The sequence below is a fragment of the Castor canadensis genome, chromosome 3 (assembly GCF_047511655.1).
Source record: "Castor canadensis chromosome 3, mCasCan1.hap1v2, whole genome shotgun sequence".
NCBI classification, from domain to species: Eukaryota; Metazoa; Chordata; class Mammalia; order Rodentia; family Castoridae; genus Castor; species Castor canadensis.
Genome location: NC_133388.1, coordinates 54,644,242 through 54,669,791, shown reverse-complemented (window position 1 = coordinate 54,669,791; position 25,550 = coordinate 54,644,242). Strand labels below are relative to the sequence as shown.

General features: G+C 34.2%; 1 protein-coding gene across 4 annotated transcripts in view; it reads right to left on the bottom strand.

Moving 5' to 3' along the window:
- Positions 1 to 25,550, bottom strand: part of Map4k5 (mitogen-activated protein kinase kinase kinase kinase 5) — a 117,986-nt gene that overhangs the window by 57,214 nt on the left and 35,222 nt on the right. For all 4 annotated transcript variants that reach the window (XM_074068011.1, XM_074068010.1, XM_074068009.1 and 1 more), the window contains exons 4-13: positions 20,002 to 20,092; positions 19,514 to 19,578; positions 11,738 to 11,793; positions 10,768 to 10,815; positions 10,638 to 10,680; positions 9,775 to 9,847; positions 5,388 to 5,519; positions 3,548 to 3,610; positions 1,569 to 1,650; positions 561 to 677 (exon numbers count right to left, since the gene is read on the bottom strand). In XM_074068011.1, the coding sequence (XP_073924112.1) occupies positions 561 to 677; positions 1,569 to 1,650; positions 3,548 to 3,610; positions 5,388 to 5,519; positions 9,775 to 9,847; positions 10,638 to 10,680; positions 10,768 to 10,815; positions 11,738 to 11,793; positions 19,514 to 19,578; positions 20,002 to 20,092 (770 nt within the window). The remainder of the gene's footprint in view (positions 1 to 560; positions 678 to 1,568; positions 1,651 to 3,547; positions 3,611 to 5,387; positions 5,520 to 9,774; positions 9,848 to 10,637; positions 10,681 to 10,767; positions 10,816 to 11,737; positions 11,794 to 19,513; positions 19,579 to 20,001; positions 20,093 to 25,550) is intronic.

Below are 25,550 nucleotides of genomic sequence, written 5' to 3'. Positions count from 1 at the left end.
TGGGGAGGATAAATTTTACAATGGTGATTTCAACTTAGTTCTTTAAAATTATTTGTGTTCTGTTGACACATATATAAATGGAGAAACTATAAAAATGAGCAACTGGATTTCTAAGGATCCCCTTTGTGAAAATAATATGCATATGTGCTGTGGCTAAACCTTTACTTCTTAGGAACCAGATGTCCTTTATATATGTCTATAGGAAGACATAGCTCTAGAAGACAACTTCTGGATTTGTGTGTGTGTGTTTTAGGTGAATGGGACAGGATGTACAGATCTGATTTTTGCCTCAGGCATCTCTTAAAAACTTCAGGCAAACCAAACTAGAAAAATAAAAGAGATTATGTTAAAAAGTAATCCTAGATAAAACTAGAATTAAGAAAAGTATCACCAGGTTATATACACTATGTCATAATTTAAAAAAAGCAAACTGGTAATTATATGCAGGACACATCTAGTTACACCTATTTTAATTAAATTGAAAGAGTAAATCAGAAAATAAACTCTAAAGCTGTATTAAGCATTTGTTTTCAAATGTTAGGCTGCAAACACTCCCTTACCTCAAAGTCATCGTCATCTCCCTCAGTGTAATGTGCATGGTTGTCTGGGTTGTTCACTTTGTCCAATAGCTCAACTGCTAAGGCCCTAGAGAGACCTGGCTGCCCAACAAAAGTATGCTAAGTAAAAATGAAACAAAATAAAATTTCATGAATATGCCCTTACACCTATGACTTATAGAAAATGTTAATTGTACTTTTTCTGTCAGTGACTAGCAGAGACAAGATGGGAGTCTACTAATACAAATAAATTGAGACTATATTAGTAAAAATATTAGTCAGTCCGTAATTATATATGATATAACCAACAAACTTGTGTAATTGTAGGACATGAATAATTTCCTAAACTGAATAAAGTTATCCAATCTATATTGTTATAAAATTATAACTTTGGCTATATCAGTAATGCACGTTACTATTGTCATTACACTGTTATACAAATGAATATGTGGTATGGTCCATAATTACAAGAAAAAAACATGGATATTCTACATTTGCAATCATTTAATTCAGTTAAATTGTGAAGTTTTCTTAGTTTGTTACAATCAGCAACTTTTTCCCATACAGAAATATTTTATGCATACATATATAAATAAAGCACACTATAAATTTATATAATAAGGTAAAAAAACAATTTTAGATAAAGCAACATTTTAAAGAGTTTTCTCTCATGCAGGGGTAAGCAAACTACAGCCCTGGGATAAAATCTGGTGTACTGCCTCTTCTTGTAAATAGTTTTTATTGGGTACCAAAACTACAACCATGTATAGTATGTATGCTATCTATGACTACTTTTGTGCTACAGTGGTGGAACTGAGTAGCTGTGACAGAGACTATATAGTCTACAAAGACAGAAATATTTATTCTCTGGACATTACAGAAAGTTTGCTGAACCCTGCCATAAGAGATTACTAACATTTTTATAGAAAAAAATCTGAACTTTTGTTTCAGTGATATATCTTAAGTACTGCATGGTTACAGGAAATTGCTTTTACAATTCCAACGACTTACAGTCAGAAGTCTTTCAGCAGTTGGTCTTTTTTTGGGGTTTTTGGTTAGTGCTATTTTGACAAAATTATGGAATGTTGATGACCTTCAAATAAAAAAAGACAAGTACAGAAACATTTCACTAATATTATATTTTTGGTGTTACTAAATAAAATTAATTTAGGGTCAGTTAGAAAGTCTGAAACATTTTTTTTTTCCTTAGGCTTCTTATTCTATGTAAGCAAAAACCTAAATGGAAGCATGGTATAGTGCTTGGAAAAGCCTGTGTTAGTTTCACCTCTTAAGTAAAACATAATTAGGTAACAGAACAATAATCTACAATCTTAAAAATTACACTGAAAAGATTAGGAATGGGTATACTATGTCAAACATACGGTTTATGAACTTCTTTTCTAGGTACTATTTAGGAGACAAGATGTCCTTTCCTTTCTTCCCCTTTCCCTTTCCCTCCCTTTCTTTTTTTTCTTGTCAGGACTGTGGTTTGAACTTAGGGCCCTGCACTTGCTAGGCAGGCCTCTATCAATTAAGCCACATCCCCAGCCCTTTTTGCTTTAGTTATATTTCAGATCGGGTCTCATGAATTTTGCTGGGATCTGGACTTGAACTACAATCTTCCTACTATACTTCCTATGCAGCTGGGATTACAAGTGCATGCCACCATGCCTGGCCAAAACATCTTTTCTTATTGTCAAATTTATATAGTATTTTTGTGTTTTGCTATACCAAGAGAGTTGACACTGAAGGTAGTGTGGGTAATTTAAGAGAGCTCAAATCCTAAAAGGGCTATTTCTTAGGAAAAGGGGCAAAGAAGAGGGAGTGATTTTAACAATCAGAATGATTTTACAGCTACTTGCATTAATGAAGTAGGAAAAAGGAGAAGATATAAATCAAAAAGAATCATGTTTTTGTTACTAATGATAAAATGGGGTATTTCTACTGTGACCATGATTCCATGGGAGGAGATATTGGAGAAGAACCTAATAAACATACATAACTTCACGGATTAGCAATGATAATACCACATAGCAGTTTTCAGCAGAGAAATTAAATCACTGGTTTATAACAGACACAATATGGAGTCAGACAGCAACACAGACTAGAAAAGATTTTCTGATGGTAATGACTACTCTGGAATATGACTGCAAATTTAGTATTGGTACCTAATTGTCGTTTGCTCCTGAATGAATATTCAGCTATGTCTGCCATGCCTCCATTTCCAGATGGCCAGAAACTTAGGGCAACAGGAAGTATGAAGAAACAGTGTGAGGCTCATGGATTCTCAAGAGATCCATATAATTTAGATTTGCCTGGTTTATTTTATAAAATGTGTGGAGAAGATATCACCATAAAATACTTCTCAATTTTCACCATCAAACTGATGACATCCTTATGGACTATATGACAGACATACGAGAAAGAAGAGATTAGAATGAAAATAAGTAGTATCCCCTTTGAGTATTACGAAAAGAAGATAGAGAAGAAAAGTAGAGACAGACAGATTTATTTATTTATTTATTTATTACAGTACTGGAGTTTAAACTCAGAGCCCTGCACTTGCTAGGAAGGAGCTCTACAACTTGAGCCAAGCCCTTAGCCCAGAGATTAATTTTTAACTACCACAGTATCTGGAAAACCTTTTCAAATATCATCTTCCATAAAAGTCAATGTCATTGAGGAATACAGAGCAAAAACAAAAGATGAATTTCCAAAACCTTCAGCTATTCATTTCAAATCCTTTCCTCATTACATCTCTTTACTCAAGATGCCAAGTTAAGAAAATAGTTGAGTTTTAGAAAAGGAGCAGATTATAAAAGAATATTGACTAAAAATCAAACCTGGATCTGTGTTCTATCTCTGCAAATAAATTAGTTATGTGAAACTGGGCAAACTGCTTAATGCCTCTGGGCTTTGGTTTTAAGGGAACTGAACCGATGCCCCTTTGAACAGTAAAATTCTACAAAAGTATATATTCTTTAACTCACCATTTTGTTTTGTCCTTTAGTTTTGGAGGTTGAAAATTACTTTTTGACATTAAGAAGAGAGCCCTGAAACAAAAATTTCAGTTAAAGGACTATTTCAAAATACATTTTTTACTATATCTTATGAATATTCTTTTTTTTTTAAATTGTTGTGCTGGGTGTAAGTACACTGTGGCATTTATAAATGTTCTTACAATATATCAAATATATCATACTTGAATTCACCCCCTCCACCCTTCTCCTAGGATGAATATTTTGTAATGAATTTATGTAAGACTACTATATGTATAAGCACTGAAAAAAACTGTTTTGGGATATGGAAATTATATTTTTTATATTTCGGATAGCCTATGGAAAATTTCTTCTAGCTACAAAGATTTTAAAATTTCAAACAAGTCCATATTTACAAAACAAAGCTATAAAATATTAAAGAGTTGTATTATCATATGATTGTATATAACTAGTATTATATCTTAAGTATATTTATAACATAGAGATGCAATGTTACTCTAATGTTAGGCTGTATGTTAACCAAAGACTGGCCTCTACAAGTATTTTGGGTGTATAGGCAAATAGTATCCATTTCCTGAACTGTTTCATTTATTTAGACATAATTCTCTCATATTCTCTCATTACTCATGAGTCTATCTACAAGAGGACACTGTCTATGAATTCACCACTGACCCATTTTTCTATGGACTACGGGGTAGAAAAATGGAGGACTTAAGAATTTCTAAAATGCTCTATTTCAGTATTTGTTACAAAATCCTTATCTTTAATATACCAAAGATACTTTCTATTTTTAAAAATAAAATGATTCAAAGGAATATTGAAAGAAAAGAAAAATATATATTCTCACCATCTCAAGATAATGAATAAAAATTTCTGTTTCCTTTAGCATTTATCTAAATGCTTACCGACTACTATAATATTGTATTAAGTAATACTGTATTCTGCTTTTTTTCATTACTAATCAATTTTCAAGTTTCTCTGGTTTATGCATATGTAACAGCTTTCCTGCCAAATAATTTAACAACTCAGTATTAGGTATTTCTTTCCCTCTGTTATTGTCAAATGGATAATTCTTATGTTTTTAATTCTAGATTATTTCCTAAGTATATGAATTATTGACACATTTGTGTTACCCTTAACAAATAAGACAAAATTATTTTCTTAAAGGTCTACCTACTAGCATTCCAGCTAACAGTAGATATCTTTACTTCTACACCTATTCATAAACAACCTATCATTTGCCTACAGTCTCTGAATAGTTCCTTACTTAGCATGTATTATTCTGCGGTCATTCATATATTAGGAAAACTCTTTCTCCATTCTGCTGATTTTCTTTTTAATTTTATATCATTTAAAATGTAAATTTTATCCCAATGTATCTTTTCCTTCAAAATATTAAAAACCTTTCAATAGCCCTCAAATGATTTTTCTGGAAGACAGTATATACTTCCAGGTATACTTCTTCATTATCCCTAAAGAAAGAAAATAAAATGAGAACATAAAAACAAGAGTCTCATTGTGTTCTACTATTTCCTTATAATTTCTTAAGAGGACCAAAACGTAGCAAGATCAATGGATGAAGAATTAATATAAAGACTCAAAACACTTGTTTAATAATAATCAGTATATCCTAGTCTGTGAAAGGAAATTTGTTTTATGGAAAAGCTTCAAACAGTACAGATAACTCACTCTGTTTCTTCTAAGGAGCAGGTTTTAGATGAGATTACCTCCAAGTCCCTTATAATAGTTTTACTATTTTGATTTACTTAAAAATGAGTTATAATCCCACAGAGTTTATTAGTAACTAAAAAATTATGAATTACGAGAACACCTCATTGGATGAAGATCAAACATAGGTGGTTGAAGTTCTCCAAGTTCAATTGCTGTTATTCCTACTGCCCAGATATCACAGAGTTGGTTGTAGCCACCATTTTTCTCCACTGCTGCAACTTCTGGAGCCATCCTAGAAGGAATCAATGAACACAACACTTTTATTCTTAGAAAGTAATATGAAATCTGCTACTTCTTATTATAATAACCATTATACCTAGAGGGAAAGAGGCTGAGAAGTGTTCACTAGGAAACAAAACCTTACTAAGAAAGACTTAAATTTGAACACACACACACACACACACACACACACACACACACACATCATTCTTTTAAAATTCATTACTTAAAAATTCTGAATTCCTGGACTGGCTAGTGGCTCATTGGTAAGAGCACCTGTCTAATAAGCATGAGGGCCATAGTTCAAACCCCAGTGCTGCCAAAAAACCACCCTGAATTCCCTCCTCTAAATACTAATCCTCTGAGAAAAATCTTGTCTTACTTTAGTTTATGTTGGGTGAATCTTGTTATGTAATATACAAGACAAACCCTGGAAAGTTCAAACAAAAGTTCCTAAAAGTGAAGACTTAAAAGAATGAACCAGCAGGAACTAAGAGGGAGGGGGTAAAGAATATACACATTTCAGTTAGAGGAAACCAGTACAAATGCAGGGAAACAACGAGAGCACAGAGAACACCCGGAGAGCTGAGTAACAATGCTACTCGATGTGTGACCTAAGAATCAAGGTGGGGACATACACTGTGGGTACCAGACTGTAGTAAGCACAGAAACAGAGTAAGCATGTTCTCTTGTACAAATGCATGATCAATTTTTTAGCAATTCATTTTATTTTATAAAAGTATAATTTAGAGGTTTAGAGGGCTGGGGAAGTGTATAAAAAATGAACCTCTGAAACAGAGGCTAGACTATGAATGGCCTACTGAATTATAGGAACAAGTTTAGACTCTTTGGTGAAAATAATACAAACTCATTATAAAGATTTAATTATGGTGGCAAATAATCTAAAATACATGGCAACATGAAAGATAGTGTGAGGAGAGGTAACAAGGTAGGTAGATGAGTTAGAAGACTATTTCAAGAACACAAAATGTGGAAGCACATGCTTATCATCCCAGCGCTAGAAAGATAAGAAAAAGGAGCATTACAGTGCGTTTCAGGCCAGCCTGGGCTACACAGCAAAACTATGTGTCAAAAAACCTCCAAAACTAAAAAAGCAAAGAAAAACAAATTTAAAAAAATCTACGGAGAAAAAGGATAAAAGACTTGTCAAAGGCTGTAGGCAGAGTGTACAGAATGAAAGATGTTAACTTACTTAAGATCTGAGTATGAAATACTCATGGGTACTGAAGTAGAGATATCAAACAAGTATTGAATGTATACAGTCTGAGGGGAACTGAGCAGCTAGGCTGGAGTTATTGATTTGGGAGTCAATGGACTAAAATGATGGCATCTGAAGTTATAAGGTGTAGATGATATTATTCAGGGAAAAAAATTTAAAAATATTTACTATTTTAAAATTAATTACATTTATATTGAATATATACAAAGTACAAGTTTCACTTAAGTTTACAAAAACTTAATACATTGTCTCTCAACTTCACAGTGATTGAGGATATAAAATAAGTATATTAAAAATGCTAGACAAATAATACTGGGTATAGGAATAAAATAATTACCAAGGAGCCAAATGACTAAAGACAATTTTCAGAGAGGAAAGAAGGTGAGCTGGAGTCTACGAAAAGCAAATTAATCTCATCTCTTCTGCCTACTGGAATGAAGTAGGCAGACAAGTGGAAGGTGAAGCTGATTAAAACTGTTGCAATTCCTGGCTCTGTGGGGTACTGAGCTGTGATCAGTCAGTCTGCCATAGATGATGGCAGAGGGTACATCACTCTTAAGAATGGGTAGAACTTAAGATAAACCCAGGAAAGAGCTACCTTAGGTAAGTACAATAAACGTAGCTTATATAGTAGCATTTCATGTGTTATAATCAGGGTACCAAAACCAGGTAATTTTGACTCAGGAGTAGTATTTACAATAGAGGATAGTCACAGAAAGAGAATTAGGAGGGAAATGGGAATAGAGTTGAAGGAAATTCTATTAGCAATCTGTGTTTTCATTTAACTTTTATTTAAATGATATCAGTTGGGGCTTTTTCTGTTATTATAAGTTCTATGTGTTGACCAAAGAGAATTTGGAATACAGGAAAAAATATGGAAGAAATCAGCATGATCTTGACCATGTCTTTTATAAAATGGTATTATACTGCATATGTTACTTTTAATCTTCATGTTTTGTTAAGTCTACTATGAGCTTATCTGCTGAGTATTCATCTTTAAAAATTTTTTTTTGCAGTACTGGGTTCAACTAAGGGCCTTGCATTTGCTAGGCAGGCATTCTACTGCTTGAGCCACACCCATGGCCCTCAACATAATATTTAAGACCTCATATATTATTCATTTGAATGGATGCACATAATTTCCTCAACTTATTTCAGCTGCATATTATTTTCCTTCAGTTTTTCATATTAAAATACTATGATAGGTTGGTTGTAGTGGCTCACACCTGTAATCTCAGCTAGTAGAGATCCTCATTAGGAGGACTGCTGTTTGAGGCTCCCCTGACCCCAGGAAAAATGTCCTTGAGACCTCATCTCAATCAATAAGCTGATGGTGGTGCATGCTTATGGGAGGCCATAGGTAGGAGGATCGTGGTCTGAGGTTAGCCTAGGCAAACACTCAAGACCCTTTCTAAAAAGTTACTAAAGTAAAAAAGGGCTGGGTTCAAACTCCAGTACCACACATACCAAAAAAATATGGTAAAAGCTCCTTATATGTAAATCAGTATATGCCGTTAATAAATTAAAAGTAGAAGTATTAAGACTAAAGAACTTTATCTGCTTAAAGTTCTTAAAAACATCACTGCCCAAATGTTTTTCAAAATTGCTCTACCAACATTCACTTTCACTGTCAAGTGCTTAGTGATTCCAAATATTTTCCAATCTGATAGAAAAGAATGTCATTTTTATTTGTATTTTCATTCATCAAGGGAAATACTTTTCATATTTTATGACTTCTTATATGTGTGTCTAATGATGCATTTTTTTAATTGACTTACAAGAATTTACATATTAAAGATACCACACTTTGGCCTATTTAGCCAGTATTTTTTTTTTTTTTTTTTTTTTTGGTAACTTAAGTATTTATTGGTTTGTTGTTGCTGTTGTTTGTCTGTTTAATTTTGTGGACATATGTAAGTTTCAAATTTTCATGCAGTTAAATCCATCACACTTTCCCTTTAAGGTTATGTGCCAACAAGAGCTTCCTCAATTCTTTTGTTTGTTTGTTTTGTTTTGCTTTTTGAGATAGGGCCTCACTGTGTAGTGCAGGCTGGCCTCAAACTTGCAATCTGTCTGCTTCAGCATTCAGAGTGCTGAAGTTACAGTTACATCACCACACTCAGCTTCCTCAATTCTTAATTAACTGATAACTTGATTAGTTTCACTTTTATATTTAACTCTTTCCATATACAATCTATTTTGACATTTGTTATAAGGTACGGATGGAGATACTTTAAATTACTTTTTAAATAATAAATTATCCAAACACTACATATTAAAGAATCCAACCTTTCACAACAATTTTAAATGCAATCTTTTATAACAATCGCCAAAGTATCTTACATATTAAGGTTTAATAGGAAGTCTTCTGTTGTATTTTAATCATCTGTCAATAATGCAAACAGTGTTTTAGAAAGATTATTTTGTCAGTAATTGGTAGACTGTATTATGAGTGCGGTGGATGTAGGTTGCATGAATTTTAACAAACAGAATGTGTAGTCTTAGATTAAAATAGAAGTAACACCAGAAGAAAGGGCAAGAAAATTACAACAGTGGGCTAGACATATGACTCAAGAGGTAGAGTACCTGCCCTAGCAAGCATGAAGCCTTGAGTACTTCCCAAAGAAAAAAGAAAATTACAGTAAGTAACAGATTTTTAAATATTTTGTGACAGAGTTTCACTATAAAACAGAGGCTGGCCTTAAATTTACGATCTTTCTGTCTCAGCCCAAGTGCTGGCATTGTAAGTATGCACTACCACACCTGGCCAAAAGTCTTCCTTTTGAAAATTTCATACCTATGGGTACTTTCAAAGTAAGAGATACCTAGGATAGTAGAAATTATCAATAACACTTTAACATGGGGAAAGACAGATAATGAAGAAAAGAACATCTGAACTCTCTAATCCAGTTAGAACTAGCACAGTATTAAGGAGCGTGTATGTCTCTTGGCTTTAATGATCACTTGTGTTACCAAGTACCAACACTGATCACTAATCTTGCAGAAATGAAAATGGACAAAGTCTTACCAATAAGGAGTGCCAATAAAAGACTTTCTCTTTGCAATGGTAGCTGTTATTTTTGCAGCCACACCAAAATCAGCTGGTGAGGATAAAATAGGACAGAAAATTTAGTTCTTTTCAATATAATCAGTATTTCTAAGTTTCATCCTTAGACATATCATTATTTATAATTCAGATAGTAATGTCAAGGAAATATACATAATTGAATATATAAATCTCTTCTTGCTTGGTTTATAACATACTTATCAAAGGAAAATAATTTATTAGAATTTAATTAGAATGAAGTATACTTTATCAAGAACAAGGTTAATAAAAATATTTTTATTACAAGCACACTGAAGTTAATTTGGGGGAAAAAATGAAAATCAAGGGGAAAACATAAACCTGAATTTCTTTAATCCTAACACATAAGATTAGTGCATTTTGGTGTTTTTTTTTTTTAAAAAGGTTTTTATTTTCTATGCCCAAACTTTTACATTGTTGTTAAACATGGTTACAAAAAATTAAAAACATACATAGTTCATTTTTGTCATTTAACACACCAGATTTTACTCTCATGTTCTTCATTGATATTAATGATTGAATAGTATTTCATAAGTAATAAATTATTTATAGTTTAGCAGTTTTTCTAATGATAGACATGTTTGCAACTTTCTACTATAAATAATGATTAATACTTCTGTGAATATGGATTTTTCCATTGTTCAGATTAATTTCCTTAAGTTTAATCTGAGAAGTAAAATTATTCTGTCAAAGGGTAAGGATTATTATGATTCAATATGAATATTAAGCCTGTATAATGTTAATTCTCATTTAACCTTTTGTAAAAGCTTTTTGGAAAAAAATTTTAGGAACTTGGAATAACATACCTAGTTTTACATCACCATGGTCTGTCAATAAAATATTTGCACCCTAAAACAAAATACAAATACTATTAAATTAGCATCACAAAATTTCTTCCAAAAGAATTAGCAATTTAAACATATTAAATGAACTTACTTTGATATCCCTATGCATTTTGCCTTTAGTATGCAAATAGGCAAGACCCTGAAATTTCAAAAAAAAAAAGTATGCATTACCAAAACTGTAAACTTGACCCCTAAAATTTCTATTTAAATTTTGGAAGTATATGGATAAAAGCATCAGTTAACAAATATAAGCTACAAATTACCAAAAATAAATAAATAAATTTAAAAAAAATCCCCTTCTCTAACTATTATGTAATCTCTCCTCATTTAAATGCCATAAAGTGTATGAACAAAATTGTTAACACCTAATTTTCTCAATGAGCAATCTCTGAGAGAATTAAAACATTTATAAATTGGGAAAAATGCCTCACACCCTAAAAAGACTCACTTTTGCATACTAAAAACCCTCCCAGTCCCTGAAGTAGACAAGCAAGGACTCTGTTTAATAAAGTATTAAGTAAACAAGGGGGTTCTGCTATCAATGAAATGTACTGATATTACATAGAACTAGGAATTAGGATTCCAGATAATACTCTGGGTTATTGCTGTGTAATTTTGTTTTGTTTTAGGAAAAATGGTAAATGCCCTTTTGTCCTGTGGAAGAAATTCCTTTTATTGCCACAAAACTTGAAGGGAAAGCTTAGATAAGTTGTTTCAACAGAGTGATCTGGAGATTCATTCACAAAAAATAATTTATAGCTTTAGCTTTCCTTAGTTTTGCAGCAACTGAGAGTCAAGTGCTATAAAGTTAACTATCAGATGTGATCATTGTGTGTCAGTATCTGCTTAAGTAAATTCTTGTGACTCATTCATGAAAAAATAACTAGCTTTACAGAATTAAAATTAAAATTTAATTACAGAATTAAAATGTAAGAGCTTAACCAAAAAATTATTTGGTTTTACTCTTTCTCCTTGGGTCAAATCACCATTTTCTAGTTAACAACTATGAAATTGTCTTTCTAATTGGAATTGACTTTTTATCTCCTGAGCAAATGTAATACCTGTAGGGTTTCTCTGCATACATAGGCTATTTGTAATTCTGATAAGGGTCCAGTAACTAGAAAGAAAAAGAGACCACACTGTTATAAGTTTGAACCAAACAGATGAAAAAAACAATCTATATCTTAAATGACAAACTATTATAAAACATACATACATATATTTCATTGGAGGACTTCCCTTCTGACCAGAAGCATGGGAGCATGGCTCAGGCAGTAAAATAGAGCACTTGCCTAGCATGCCCAGGCCCTGGGTTCAATTCAGTATGACAAAAATCAAAGAACAAACAAAAAAAGGAACATGGAGAATTTTAAAGTTGTTAAAACTTTAAAATAAAAAAAAACTGTACTTTAAAAATAATAAATTTATTTCATAACAACTTTAGGCAGTGAAAATATAAAACACTCATTTTATGTAAGGCTTAATACTAAGTATCACAGGACATTCTATGGAAAAATGAGACCTGTTGAAACTATTTCAGGAATGGGGGAAAGGGGACAAAGCAGAATGATGGAGGAGTGAATTCAACTATGATATATTGTAAGAACTTTGGTAAATGTCACAATGTACCCACAGTGCAACAATAATATGATAATAAAAGTGATTTTAAAAAAAGAAAACAATGTACCTGAAATAAAGCCAAGAAACTCAATAAACATAAATAATAACAGTTATGTAGAGATACAGAGAACCATAAAGAGATTGTTTTTGAAACACTGAAAAGCAGCATACACTTTCTTGAAAGTCAAGATATTCTCTTGTTAGTTTAGTTCTTTACCGCACCTATCAAGATAGGAAGGCTTGATTCAGGATCATACCTAAGAATTTAAAAGCAACCAGATTATTTCTGGCAAGTACATCTCTCCCTGACTTGGAATATAAAATCCCTTTTAACACATCTACTCAACCAGAGGCTTTGGAACTGTGCCTTTCAATACTCTAGAGACAAACTCTGGGGTGGTATTTGTGGACAGTGAAATCCAGTCAGAAACCTACATGTAATCTTTGTCCAAAGAAACATTTTATAGCATATTATAATCAGTGGCTGTCTACACCCTGCTCAGAGACACAAAGCTTCTGATTCTCAGTAAATTGATGGAGTAACAATAAAGAAGTGAAGCCACTTTATTAACAGCACCCTTTACATGTGTAGCTCTGTGTGATTGCTCTGCTTCTGAATTTACTACTTACAGGAGTAGATACTTCTTAGATTCAAGCTAACTAAAAACAAATCAGATTTTAATAATGGAAAGTAGTAAAAAACCTGCCACTACAAAGTTTAATTATTTCTATATTCTTAAAGAGTTCTGTGAATGGGTAAAAATTTCAATTGAATGAAAACTTCTCACATAAATTATAATTATTAAATCATAGAAAATAATTTTAAATCAGTGACATCGAGTTTTTCTACAAATGTTAATTTAAAATCAGCAACAGAATAAAAGAAAAGGCATTCCAGTACACTACAATATACAAGAGAATGAAAGACCTAAAATAATAAAAAGTGCTTTTGTAAAAAAGGGTGAGTTCTTAGTAAAACTCTTAAGAGACAGTCTAAGTCATAATACTTAATGTACTTGTAATATTAATTTTATTTTGGCAGTACTAAGGTTTGAACATTGAGCCTTCTGTTTGCAAGGCAGGCACTCGACCAACTGAGGAATACCCCAACCCTCTTTTTTTGTTTTAGCTATTTTTTAGATGTGATCTTGAGTTTTTGCTCAGGGCCAGCCTCTGACTGCAATCCTCCTACCACTGCCTCCTGTTTAGCTGGGATTACAGTACCACTGCCTCCTGTTTAGCTGGGATTACAGTGTGTACCACCAGGCCTGGTTTATTGAGGTGGGGGGTCTAACTTTCTGCCCCAGCTGGCCTTGAACTATATCCTCCCAATCCTTGCCTCTTAAGTAGCTGGGATTGCAGGTGTGTCACTACACTTGACCCCTGTATTTGCAATATTTGAGGCAAACTTTTAAAAAAAAAATAAAGCAGAGGTGATTAAGCAGGACTTTTTTTTGTTATTTGTTGTAACTAAATGAGATTTAAAAAAAATTTACAATTGAGTAATACATGAATACATTTAGTCATAACTCAGAATTTTACATCTGAGCCCAGCTCTTCTTCCCCTAGAGGTAGAGCTATCAACTTAGTATATAATTATTTTGCTATGTGTTTACATTCATATGTATGCTCATAAGAATATAATTTTTACTTTGTCTTCCTACATTTTTGCTTGTATTTTTAAATTTATTAGCATAAATTAATTATACAAAGGTGATTTCATTGTTTTTAAGTATAGATTCCACGTATAACCAAAAGCATGTGATTTTGGTCTCTCTGAGCTTGGCTTATCTCACTTAACATGATGATCTCCAGGTCCACCCATTTTCCTGTGAATGACATAATTTCACTCTTCTTTATTGCTTCTTTATTGAATATACCTGATTTTGTGTGTGTGTGTATATATACATACATATATGTGTGTGTATATATATGTGTATATGTACATATATAATCTTCTTTATCCAATCATTGGTTGCTGAGCATCACATTGATTCCACAGCTTGTTCATTGAGAGGCAAGGATCTAGTTTCAGTTTTCTACATGTGGAAAAGCAGTTTTCCCAGTACCACTTATTGAAGAGACTGTTCTTCAGTGTGTGTTTTTGACTCCTTTGTCAAAAATCAGATGGCTATGGTTGAGTGGGTTTGTTTCTGGATTTTCTAATCTATTCATTTTGTCTAAGTGTCTGTTTTTGTGCCAGTACCATGATGTTTTTGTTATTATGACTCAGTGTATAATCTTAAGTCAGGTATTGGGATACCTCTAGCACTGAATGCTTTTGATCAGTGTTACTTTGACTGCTCATCATCTATATAAATTTTTTTGTTGATTTTTGTATTTGTGGGGTTTGAACTCAGAACCTTGCACTTGCTAGGCATGTGCTCCACCACTTGAGTCATAGCCCGCCCCCCAACACACACACCCTTATTGCTTTATTTATTTTTAGGATAGGGTTTCACTTTTTACCTGGCCCAGCCTAGACTGTAATCCTATTTATGCTTCCTAGACAGTTGAAATGACAGCTGAACACAACCATGTCCAGCTATTGGTTGAGATGGGGTCTTGCCAAGGCTCTTCTCAACTGTGATCCTCCCAATTTCTGCCTCCCACGTAGCTAGGGATACTGGAATTTTGATGGGGAATGTACTGTATATGTAGATTGCTTTTGGTAGTATAGCCATTTTAACAATAGTAATTCTTTCAACCCATGACCATGGAAGTCCTTCCCATCTACTCGTGTTTTCTTCCTTTAACATTTTTTAACTCCCTCCCCCCCTTTTCAATGTTTTATAATTGTAGTGGTCTTTCACATCCTTAGTTAAATTTATCCCTAGGTATTTAATTTTTTCTGATGTTACTGCAAATGGGATCGTTTTCCTGATTTTTTTCTGTTTGTTGTTGGTATATAGAAAATGGCGCTGATTTTCTGTATGTTGATTTTGTATCCTGCTACTTTGCCGAAAATGTTGATCAGATTCAAAAAATTTTTGGTAGAGTCTTCAGGATCTTTTAAGTATAGGATCATATCATTTGCAAATAGGGGTAATTTTGGCTTATTCCTTTCCTATTTGCATCACTTTTATTTCTTTCTCTTGCCTTACTGTTATAGATAAGAATTCAAGTACTATACTGAATAAGACTAAAGTGGACACCTTTGTTTCTTTCTTGTCTTTAGAGGAAATGGAATCAGTTTTTCTCCATTCAGTGTAATGTGGGCTATAGGTTTCTCATACATAGCCTTTATTATATTAAGGCAAGTAAGTTCCTTCTATTCTTTGTTTCTTCCAGGCTTTCATCGTGAAGGGATGTTGAATTTTGTCAAAGATGTCTCCTGCAGCTATTGAGTTACTCATGTAATTTTTGTCGTTTATTGTGTTTATGTGTGTTCTTTATTGTGTTTATCTGTTAAATTACATTTAATGATCTGTATGCTGAGCCATTCTTGCATGACATGAAACCAACTTGATTATGGTATAAAATCTTTTTCATGTGTTGTCGAATATAGTTTACAAATATTTTTTGAGAATTTTACATCTATGTCCATCAAGGAAATCAGTATATATTTTTTTGTGTATGTTTGTGTGCTTATCTGGCTTGGGTATCAGGGTAATACCATTTTTATAGAATGAGTTGTTAAGAGTGTCTTCCTTTTCTATTTTAAGGAATTGTTTGGAAAGTATTGGTATTAGCTCTTCTTTAAATGTCTTAAGGAATCTGGCAGTGACTCCATCTGATCCTGGAATTTTCTTTGTTAAGAGACTGTAGTACTGCTTCAATCTTCTGTTCATTATAGATGCTAAAGTGCTGATATAGTTTTGGATCAGTTTAAGCAGATTATATGCATCTAGAAATTTATTCATTTCTTCTTTTTAGATTTTCCAGTTTATTAGAATATAAATTTTTGAAGAATTCCCTAATGATCCTTTGAATTTTATTGGTATTTGTGATATCCCCTTTTTCAACCCTAATATTAATTTGTACCTTCTCACTCCTTCTTTTGGTTAGCATGGCTAAGAGTTTGTCAATCTTGTTTATCTTGTCAAAGGACCAACTTTTGGTTTCATTGATCTTTTGTATGTTTTTTTAGTCCCTATTTCATTAATTTCTGTCTTGATCTTTATTATTTCTTTCCCCCTCTTGATTTGGGGTTTGGCTTCTTGTATTTCTAAGAGCTTGAAGTACATAATTAGGTTATTATTTGAGATTGCTCTGATTTTTTAATGTAGGTGCTGATAGGTATAAACTTTCCTCTTTGCTATGTCCCAAAGGTTCTGGTAAGTTGTATTTTCATTTAAATTTGATTCTAGGAATATTTTTATTTCCCCCCTATTTCCTCAATTAGCCATTGATCATTTAGCAGTGTATAGTTCAGTCTCCATGTGTTGAATATTTTCTGTGAATTTCTTGTTTTGGCAGGACTGGGGTTGAGCTCAGGACCTTGGCACTCTACCACATGAACCACACCTCCAGCCTTTTTTGCTTTTATATATTTTTTGAATAGGGTCTTGCATTTATGCCCAGGTTGGCTTAGACAGTGTTCCTCCTATTTATACTTCCCGATTAGCTGGGATGAAAGTGCACCACCACTTTCAGCTTTTATTGGTTGAAATGGGTGGGTCTTATGAGCGTTTTTTTTTTTTTTGGAATGGCCTCTAACCATGATCATCCCAATCTCCGCCTCCCAAGTAATTAGGGCTAGAGGCATGATCCACTGTGCCTGCTTCTGTGATTTTTTTTTTCTTTTTTGCTGTTGATTTCTAGTTTTATTCCATTGTGATATGATAAAATACAGGAAATTATTTCTGTTTTCTTAAATTTGTCAAGATTTGTTTTATGTCCTAAAATATGATCTATTTTGAGGGAAATTCCATGAGCTGCTGAGAATAATATATATTCTGTAGCTGTTGGGTGAAATATTTTGTAGCTGTGTTAAGTGCATTTGATCTAAGGTCTCAATGCTGAAGTTTCTTTACTGATTTTTTGGTCTGTATGGCCTATCTATTTATGTAAGTAGGGTACTGAAGTCTCCCACTATTGCTGTGTTGGAGTTTATTTGCACTTTTATGTCCAGTAGTGTTGGTACACTGATGTTTGGTGGGTATAGGTTTAAAATTGTTATCTCCTTTTTCTCTTCTAATTTTGTTTTGAAGTCTGCTTTGTCAGATATGAATATAGCTACTCCTTTCAATTCCAGAATGTCACTTTGATTTTTGTTTTCAGGATTTCTCTATATTTATTAAAGTCCTCTTTTATATCCTGCAATGTCTTTCTTATTTCATTCAGCTGTTGTATTCTCTCTGAATTCATTCAAGTGTTTACACATGTGCTCTTTAATTTTGTTGATCATTCTTATAATCATGCTATTAAGTTCTTGCAGCTTTCTTTCTCTTCACTGTACTTAGTGATTGTTACTGTGGGGTTGCTGACATTCAGAGGTATCATTTTTGTTCCTCTGTTTCTTCTATTTCTCAGTTGAAATTTTACATCTGAGCCCAACTTGTTGATTGGAAGTTTTAATTTTTATCACCTGTAGTCTTGCAATTGAAGTGTTCTCAATGCTCAGGCAGAACTGTGTAGTGGCCGAGCTGTGGCACAGTTTATCACTGGACTGGGGGATAGCTCAGTAGTTCAACTTTTGCCTGTGTACTCAGGCCTGATTTGTATCACCACTCAGAGCAAAACTGGCTGGAGTCTCTTATAGTTCTCTGTTGTATGCAGTTCTTTGTGTCTGGGTTAGTGTTATACATTTGAGGGTAAGGGCTGGTCAAGGGTCTGTGTACTCTTCTGTGCTGCTTCCACAGAGCTTCAGTCTATGGGCCAGGCAGGTTCCTACTTGCTGCACAGGCCCCTAGTTTGTCCTCCCCCAGGGGTAGCACACATACAACTTTAGGGGTGCCCCACAATGCTTCTAATAGTGTGTGGCGGGGGGAACAGAGCACTACACAGGTGGTAGAGTGCTGAGGGACTCAGGTGCTCTGCCTGCAGGTTTCAGTTCTTTCAGACTCTATCCAGCAATTCATCACCCTGTGGGAGGGAGGAGACTGGGCATATTTTATGATATCCAGGACCTGTGCTCCAAGCTCTCAACCTGGCTATCAGCAAGCACCCATAGTTAGCAGCTAGTTCCTGGATGCTGAACACTCTGCCAGTCATGATCTTGGTGCTATTTTTGCAGCGATCCTCTGGTAATGGCACTTACTCTCACCAGAGAAGGCAGGGGCATTGATCACCACGTCCTTTGCTGCTACTTAAATTTCTTTGAGGGTTCATGCCAGACCTGTTTCTCCACAACTACCTCTTGTGGCCATGTCCCTCAAAGGCACTGTGGCCTGGTATCCCAAGACTCCCTAGGCTGCATTCTGTCCCCAGAATAGCTCAGTCTCAAACCACACATGGTGGCAAACCCTCCTGTAGTCAGCAGGCAGCTCCTGGAGCTACAACACTGTGCCAGCTGTGGGCTCCATGCTCAGTTTCGACACTGATCCTCAGGTAGTAGTACTTGCTCTCACCAAAGAGGGCAGGGCTACAGACCACCAGACATTTCACTGCCTGAGCTTCCACTTGCTTAAACTTCTCTGTGGGTACATATCAGACCCTCTCCCTGTCCACAACCATCACTGTGGCAGTCTCTCTCCCAGATACTTTGGCTGGATGTCCCAAAACTCCCTAAATTGTGATTGTTACTCACTTTCAAGTCTTCAGGGTAGCTCAGTCTCAAACACTACCTGGCAGCGGTTCCCTGCAGTCAGCTGACAGCTCTCTGCCAACCATACACTCAGTGCATTACCAACAAAACAACAAACTGGAAGGTAAACTATACAACCAAAACTAAAACTATTTCTAAATAATATGAAGAAAAATCAAATTCAACTCAGAAAACTGACTAAATTAACTGAATGCTAAGTAAAATACTCCAATTTCATTTTAAAAAATGATATATTTTAGTATAAATTATTAAATCAAGGAGTAGATTGCTTTTCTGGCTTTAGATTGTGCAAATACTTATGGATTTCTCAGTTCAAGCTCAGACAAATTTAATTGAATAACCACTATCACCATTAAAATCCTCTTGGATTTCTTTTACGTAATATTCGGGTAACAGAAAAAAATGTACAAGAACAAATCTACCTATTAACTTCCCCAGTTAACTGGAAATATCAAACAACAATCATTAAAGTCAAAGGTTTTAAAATATAAAGTGAAATTAACAGTACCATGGTAAATATCTTGAAGTGATCCACCACCACAGTATTCCATACAAATCCACAGTTTTTCCCGACTAGTAAGAAAGAGAAAGGAAATTATATTAGTTGATAATTCTCAATTACTGCAACGAGTACTCTAAGGCTCTCACTCTTTAATGCACCAAGTTGAGGATGTGCTGCAGAATGCAACAGGAAACTGCCACAGCAATCCTTACTCAATACACACGAAAGCGCATTAGTACCAGTTATGTTCCTTCTTAAATGATTTAAAAGTTATGTAAGTTAAAACACTTGCTTATGATCATTCATGTTTCATTAAAGTAACAATAAGGAGGACAATAAGACAACCCTACATGGGAGACAATAACAAAACCCTACAGATTTTTAGGACTTGGGACAATGTAATTTTAAAAATGAACACATAACAGCACTTACAATAAAGGGAAGAAGAATGGTAGCAAAGAAACATTGGATGCTTTGGGTTTTTTGTTTGTTACCTGAGATAGCTCCCAAAATAGGCAACAATGTTGCAGTGTTTACATTCTTTCACCATAAATATTTCTTGTTGAATCAAAGAAAAATCATCACCTGAAAAACAAAATGTTGGTTTTCATGTTTTACACAATTTCTATGTGTATATGAAAAGGAAGGAATACTTTGTAATAAATATTACATACAGATGAGGAATTGAGCATTCTCAATACTTTGATATGAGTATAAAATAGCATACTCTTTCTATTAAAACATGAAGACTTAAAAATGCACAAATCTTGGAATCCATAAATTAGCTCCAAAATTTTAAGGAGCTATGCATAGAAACAGACTTTTACTACAGTATGATTTAATAATAAAAGTGCTTAAATAAGTTATGGTACAGTTACTGATACTCTAAGCTAGTTCTAAATGTGTTTGATATAAAAATATATTCATGATATTATTAGGTGAAAAAGAGGTTTTGAGCATATTATTTGATTTCAAAAGTAAATAGAAATTTCATAAGTAAATGGTAGCCAGGAGTGGTGGCTTGTGGCTGTACGTCCAGCTGTTTGGGACGCATAAATAGGAAAACTGTAGTTAGAGGCCAGCCCAGACAAAAAACTAGCAAGAACCTATCTCAAAAGAAAAAGCCAGGCATGGTAATACACTCCTGAAATTCCAGCTATGCAGAAGGCACAAGTAGAGTAATTGTGCCCTGAAGCTGGCCCAGGTAAAAAGCATGAGACCCTATCTAAAGTGAAGAGGGTTGGGGTTGTGGCTGAAGTGACAGAGTGCCTGAGGTCCTGAGTTCAAAATACCAAAAAAAAAAAAAGCAATAATTATGTCTGGGTGGTAAAATAATTTTGCTTTATTCTCTTTTTTTAATCTATATTTTCCGAATGGTCTATCATGAACTTATATAACTAGAAAAAATTTTATTAAAATATTTTATTTTTGGGAAGTTTGTGATAATTACAAGAACAGTGTCTAGAGTAGTACTGTTGCTATCAAACTATTTTATATAAAAATTGTGCTTATTTCAGTAAAAGGAGTTTATTAATAGACAAAATGACTACCTGTGTATTATGTAAAGGCAGTGTAATTATAAGATAGCCATTAAGAGCTTGAGTTTTGGCTTAGACACAGCTGGATTCAAATCCTCCTTGGATACTCACTAGAATTTCAGCAATTTAACCATCTAAACTAGTTTAAGCTGTTAAATAGCATCTGGATTCATTCTACTATTTAGTTTGTTATCTGCCACTTTTTCAAACATTTTCCATATTTCAGCAATATCAAGTTGCTGGCCATTTTGTTCACAGATTCTTATATTCCCGTTTCTGATTATGCAATTCCCTCAGGAATGTTCCGAGAAAAAGGTATTGTACACAATGCACTTAGCACATATGATAAAAGTGCAGGAAGCCCTGGTGGCAACAGACTGGAAACAGGAAAAACCCATAGTTCTCGCAAGCTGTAAATCCAATGCAGGGGACTTGGTTTGACAGTGACTCCTCCTGTGTGTCAGGCTAGAAATGGAGAAGAAATCCTGTGCCTTGCTCTCCATATTTTGGAGTGTACCATAGGCTCCATCTTGAGAGAGGGTCTAAAACAGCTACTCAGGGGATCTGAAAACCAGGAACAATTCCAACTCAGGGAGCCTGGGGACAGACACCCTGCCACAATATCTGGGTGGGAGATGGCCACGAGAGCCAGTTAAGGAGACAGGGAGGGTCAGGTGCTGACCCATTAAGAAAGTGCACAAGCTGCAAGCTCAGGCTGTGGAGGCAACAGTGATCAGCGGACTCTATCTCTGTGGTGAGGAGTGAGCCTTAGAGCCTGTGCATTACTGTGGAGAATGAGAGCTCTGAGCCTGCAGCCAGGATCATTAAGCCTTCACAGCTATCAGAGGCACTTGGTTTGCTGCTGCGTGAAGTTGGCAGACTTGCTGTAACCTGTTTTCCATCTCAAGTACTGTTTGTTTACCCCAGTCTTCAACACACTCAGGGGATACCCCTCATATCTTGGATGTTTGCTACCCCTGGGTACATAAACTGTATCTGGGTGAAAATCACTCCACAGACTGCAAAAGCTCCTTGGGCTAGGAGCAAAGAAGGGAAACTCCTAAAGTGATAGCCTTAAAGCTGACAGGTGACCTTTGACTGGCCTGCATAAAGCACCGCAGAGTTCAGGGAGAGATTAGAATTATAACAGATCTCAGCCAAGACACACTACCACCTCCAGACCTGGCAGATTCCAATGTTAGATGATACAGAAAAAAAGGTTTCTCAATTCTTTGCCTTTTAATTTCATTTCCTTCCCTCCCTCCCTCTTTCTTTCTGATGGTGCTGAGGTTTGAACTCAAGTGCTTTGAGCTTCCTAGGCAGATGCTCAATCAACATACCCAGCTTTTTATTGGTGGAGAGGGAAGTTTCTCAATTTTTTTGCCTGGGCTAGCCTTGAACTTTGGTCTTCCCAGTCTCCACCTTCTGAGTAGATAGGACTTACAGGTGTAAGCCAACATGCCTGGCTCTTTCTTTTTTAAAGTTTTTTTACTATTATTTTTAGTACTGTTTTTACTTAAAAATATTTTATGTTTTTGATATTTATTCCTCTTATTTTACTTAATTATATTTATGTATTTTTTCATTATTTTGTAATCAAATTTTTTATCTCTTACTTTTTTCTTTCTCACATTTCTTCATTTTTTATCTTTTCCTTAACTTTGCTTCTTCTTTTTCCCTTTCCCTGCTCTCTCCTTTATTTTATTCTTTTATTACCTTACTTGATTTTTAACTTCATGTTTATTTCTACAGTATTTTTGCCCCTTCATTTCTATGGTCATTAGTGGTGCAGTAGTTGTCCTTACTTGGTTTTCATTGCTTTTCTATATCTGTATTGCTTTGGTGTTGTTCCAGTTATGGTGGTTTGTTTTCTCCTTGCTAGGGCCTTCAGGGAAGGCAGGTAAGACCCTCAGATAAAACCAGAAGAGATATTCATTCCAACAGATGTGTGAAGCACAACACAAACAAAACACGAAAAAGCAAGGTCACATGACTTCTCTAAAAGTTTATTACTGTTCAATGACAGAATCCAAAGACATTGAAATGGATAAAATGCCAATGGATAGAAAAGTCTAGTTTTTAAAATGATCAGTGACTTCAAAGAAGATTAAAATAAACAGATGAGTAAAGAAGCTAACTCAAGACTTGGACAAGAAATTCAGCAACTTGTAAGAAAAATTCACCAAACAGATGGAAAATCTTAAAAAAAAAAAAAAAGCCTAAACAGAAATCTTGGATATGAAACAATATATCAAATAAAAAACTCAAAGGAAAGCATTACTGATAGACTAGACCAGGCAGAAGAAAGAATATCAAGGATTGAAGAAAAACTTGAGGAATTATTATGCTCAGATAGCAATAAAGAAAAAAAGCAACATGACCACAACATTCAAAAACTCTGGGACACAACTGAGAGACCAATCTGTGGTGTGGAAGGGGATCTAAAATACACACTAAAGGCACAGAAAACTTGTTCAATGAAATTATAACAGAAAATTTCCAAAACTGAGTGAAATAAATGGACATTCAACTATAGGAGGCATTAGAACCCAAACAGACATGGCCAGAAAAGAACCTCTCCACATGTTATAGTTAAAATGCTAACAGTACAAAACAAGGAATACTGAAAGCTGCAAGAAAGAAGTGCCAAGCTACCTATCAGAATAACAGGAGACCTCTCAGCAGAAACCCTAAAGGCCAACAGGACATGGACTTATGTATTTCAGGTCCTAAAAAAAGGCAAACAAAAAACAGTAACAACAATAAAATGCTATCAACCAAGATTACTATACCCAGCAAAGTTATCCTTTAAAACTGAAGAATACCTTATGATAAGCATAACTAAAGCAATTCGTGACTATGAAGTCAGCATTGTAAAAGGTACTTAAAGAAATATTACACACAAAAGAGGAAGAAAAATATATAAAATCACCAGAGCTCAAGAAAGAATAAAACTCACTAGAAGAATAAGCAGATGAGAACCAAGAAAGAATCAAATATATGAACTCAGTAAATGAGCAAACCTTTAAGATGAAAAGGAAAAATCACTACATATCTTTCAATAATTACCCTGAGGTAAATGATATTAACGCTCCAATTAAAAGATATAGACTGGCTGAATGGATTACAAAACATGGCCAATTTTATTCTGTTTGCAAGAAACTTATTTCACTGACAAAGTCTCACACACACACACACATACACACACACACACACACACACACACACACACACACACACACACACACACACACAAAGTAAAAAGATGGAGCAATATTCCAAGCAAATGGAATCTAAAGCAAGCAGGCTTCGAATCAAAGTTAGTTAGAAGGTATTTAAAAAGGTTACTGTATATTAATAAAAGGAACAATCCATCAAGAAGATACAATGATTGTAAATATATATGCACTGCACATAGGTGCACCCAATTTCATAAAACAAACAATACTGGACATGAAATGACAGATATGTCTGTAACAACCACAATAACAGTGTGTGACTTTGATAACTCACTCTCATAAATATATCATTAGAGAAAAAAAAAATCAACAAAAAATCTTCAGAGTTAAACTGCCACAGAACAAATGGACTTATAACTGACATCTAAAGAATATTCTATCCAATAGCTGTGGAACACACATCTTATCAGCAGTCCATGAAACTTTATCTAAAATAGATTGTGTTTAAAAGGCCATTAGGAAGTCTTAACAAATAGGAAAAAAACTGAAATAATTTCTGTATCTTATCAGATCATAACAGAATAAATCTAGCGATCAATAGCAGGAGAAACATCAGAAACCATATAAACACATGAAAATTGAACAATATACTTTTCAACAATCACTGGGTCATTGAAGAAATCAAGAGGGGAAATTATAAAAATTCCTAAAATCAAATGAAAATATGGCTTATAAGAAACTTTGGGATACAGCAAAGGCAATTTTAACAGAAAGTTTATAGCTCTGAATGCCTACATTTAAAAAAAATCAGAGCGATCTCAAATAATAACCTAATAATGTACCTCTAGCTCTCAAAAAACCAAAACCAAGTCAAGCCCCAAATTCTTAGGTGGAAAGAAACAATAGCAGGGCAGAAATTAATGAAATGCAGACTAAATGAACAATACAAAGGATCAATAAAAGTGTTGGTCCTTTGAAAAGATAAACAATACTGACAAATCCTTGCCCAAACTAACCAAAAAAAAAGAGAAAAAAGACTCAAATTAATAAAATTAGAGGCAAAAAAGGGGATATTAGCACAGACACCACTGAAATCCAGAGGATTATTAGGGAATGTTTTGAAAAACTTATATTCCAATAAATTGGAAAGTCTAGGAAAAAAATGGATATACACAGAACTTACCAAAATTGAACCAAGAGCATATAAACAACATAAACACATCATTTACCAACAATGAAGTTGAAGTAGCAATAAAAAGTCTTCCAACAAAGAAAAGCTCAGGATTAGACAGATTCACTGCTGAATTCTATCAGGCCTTCAAAGAA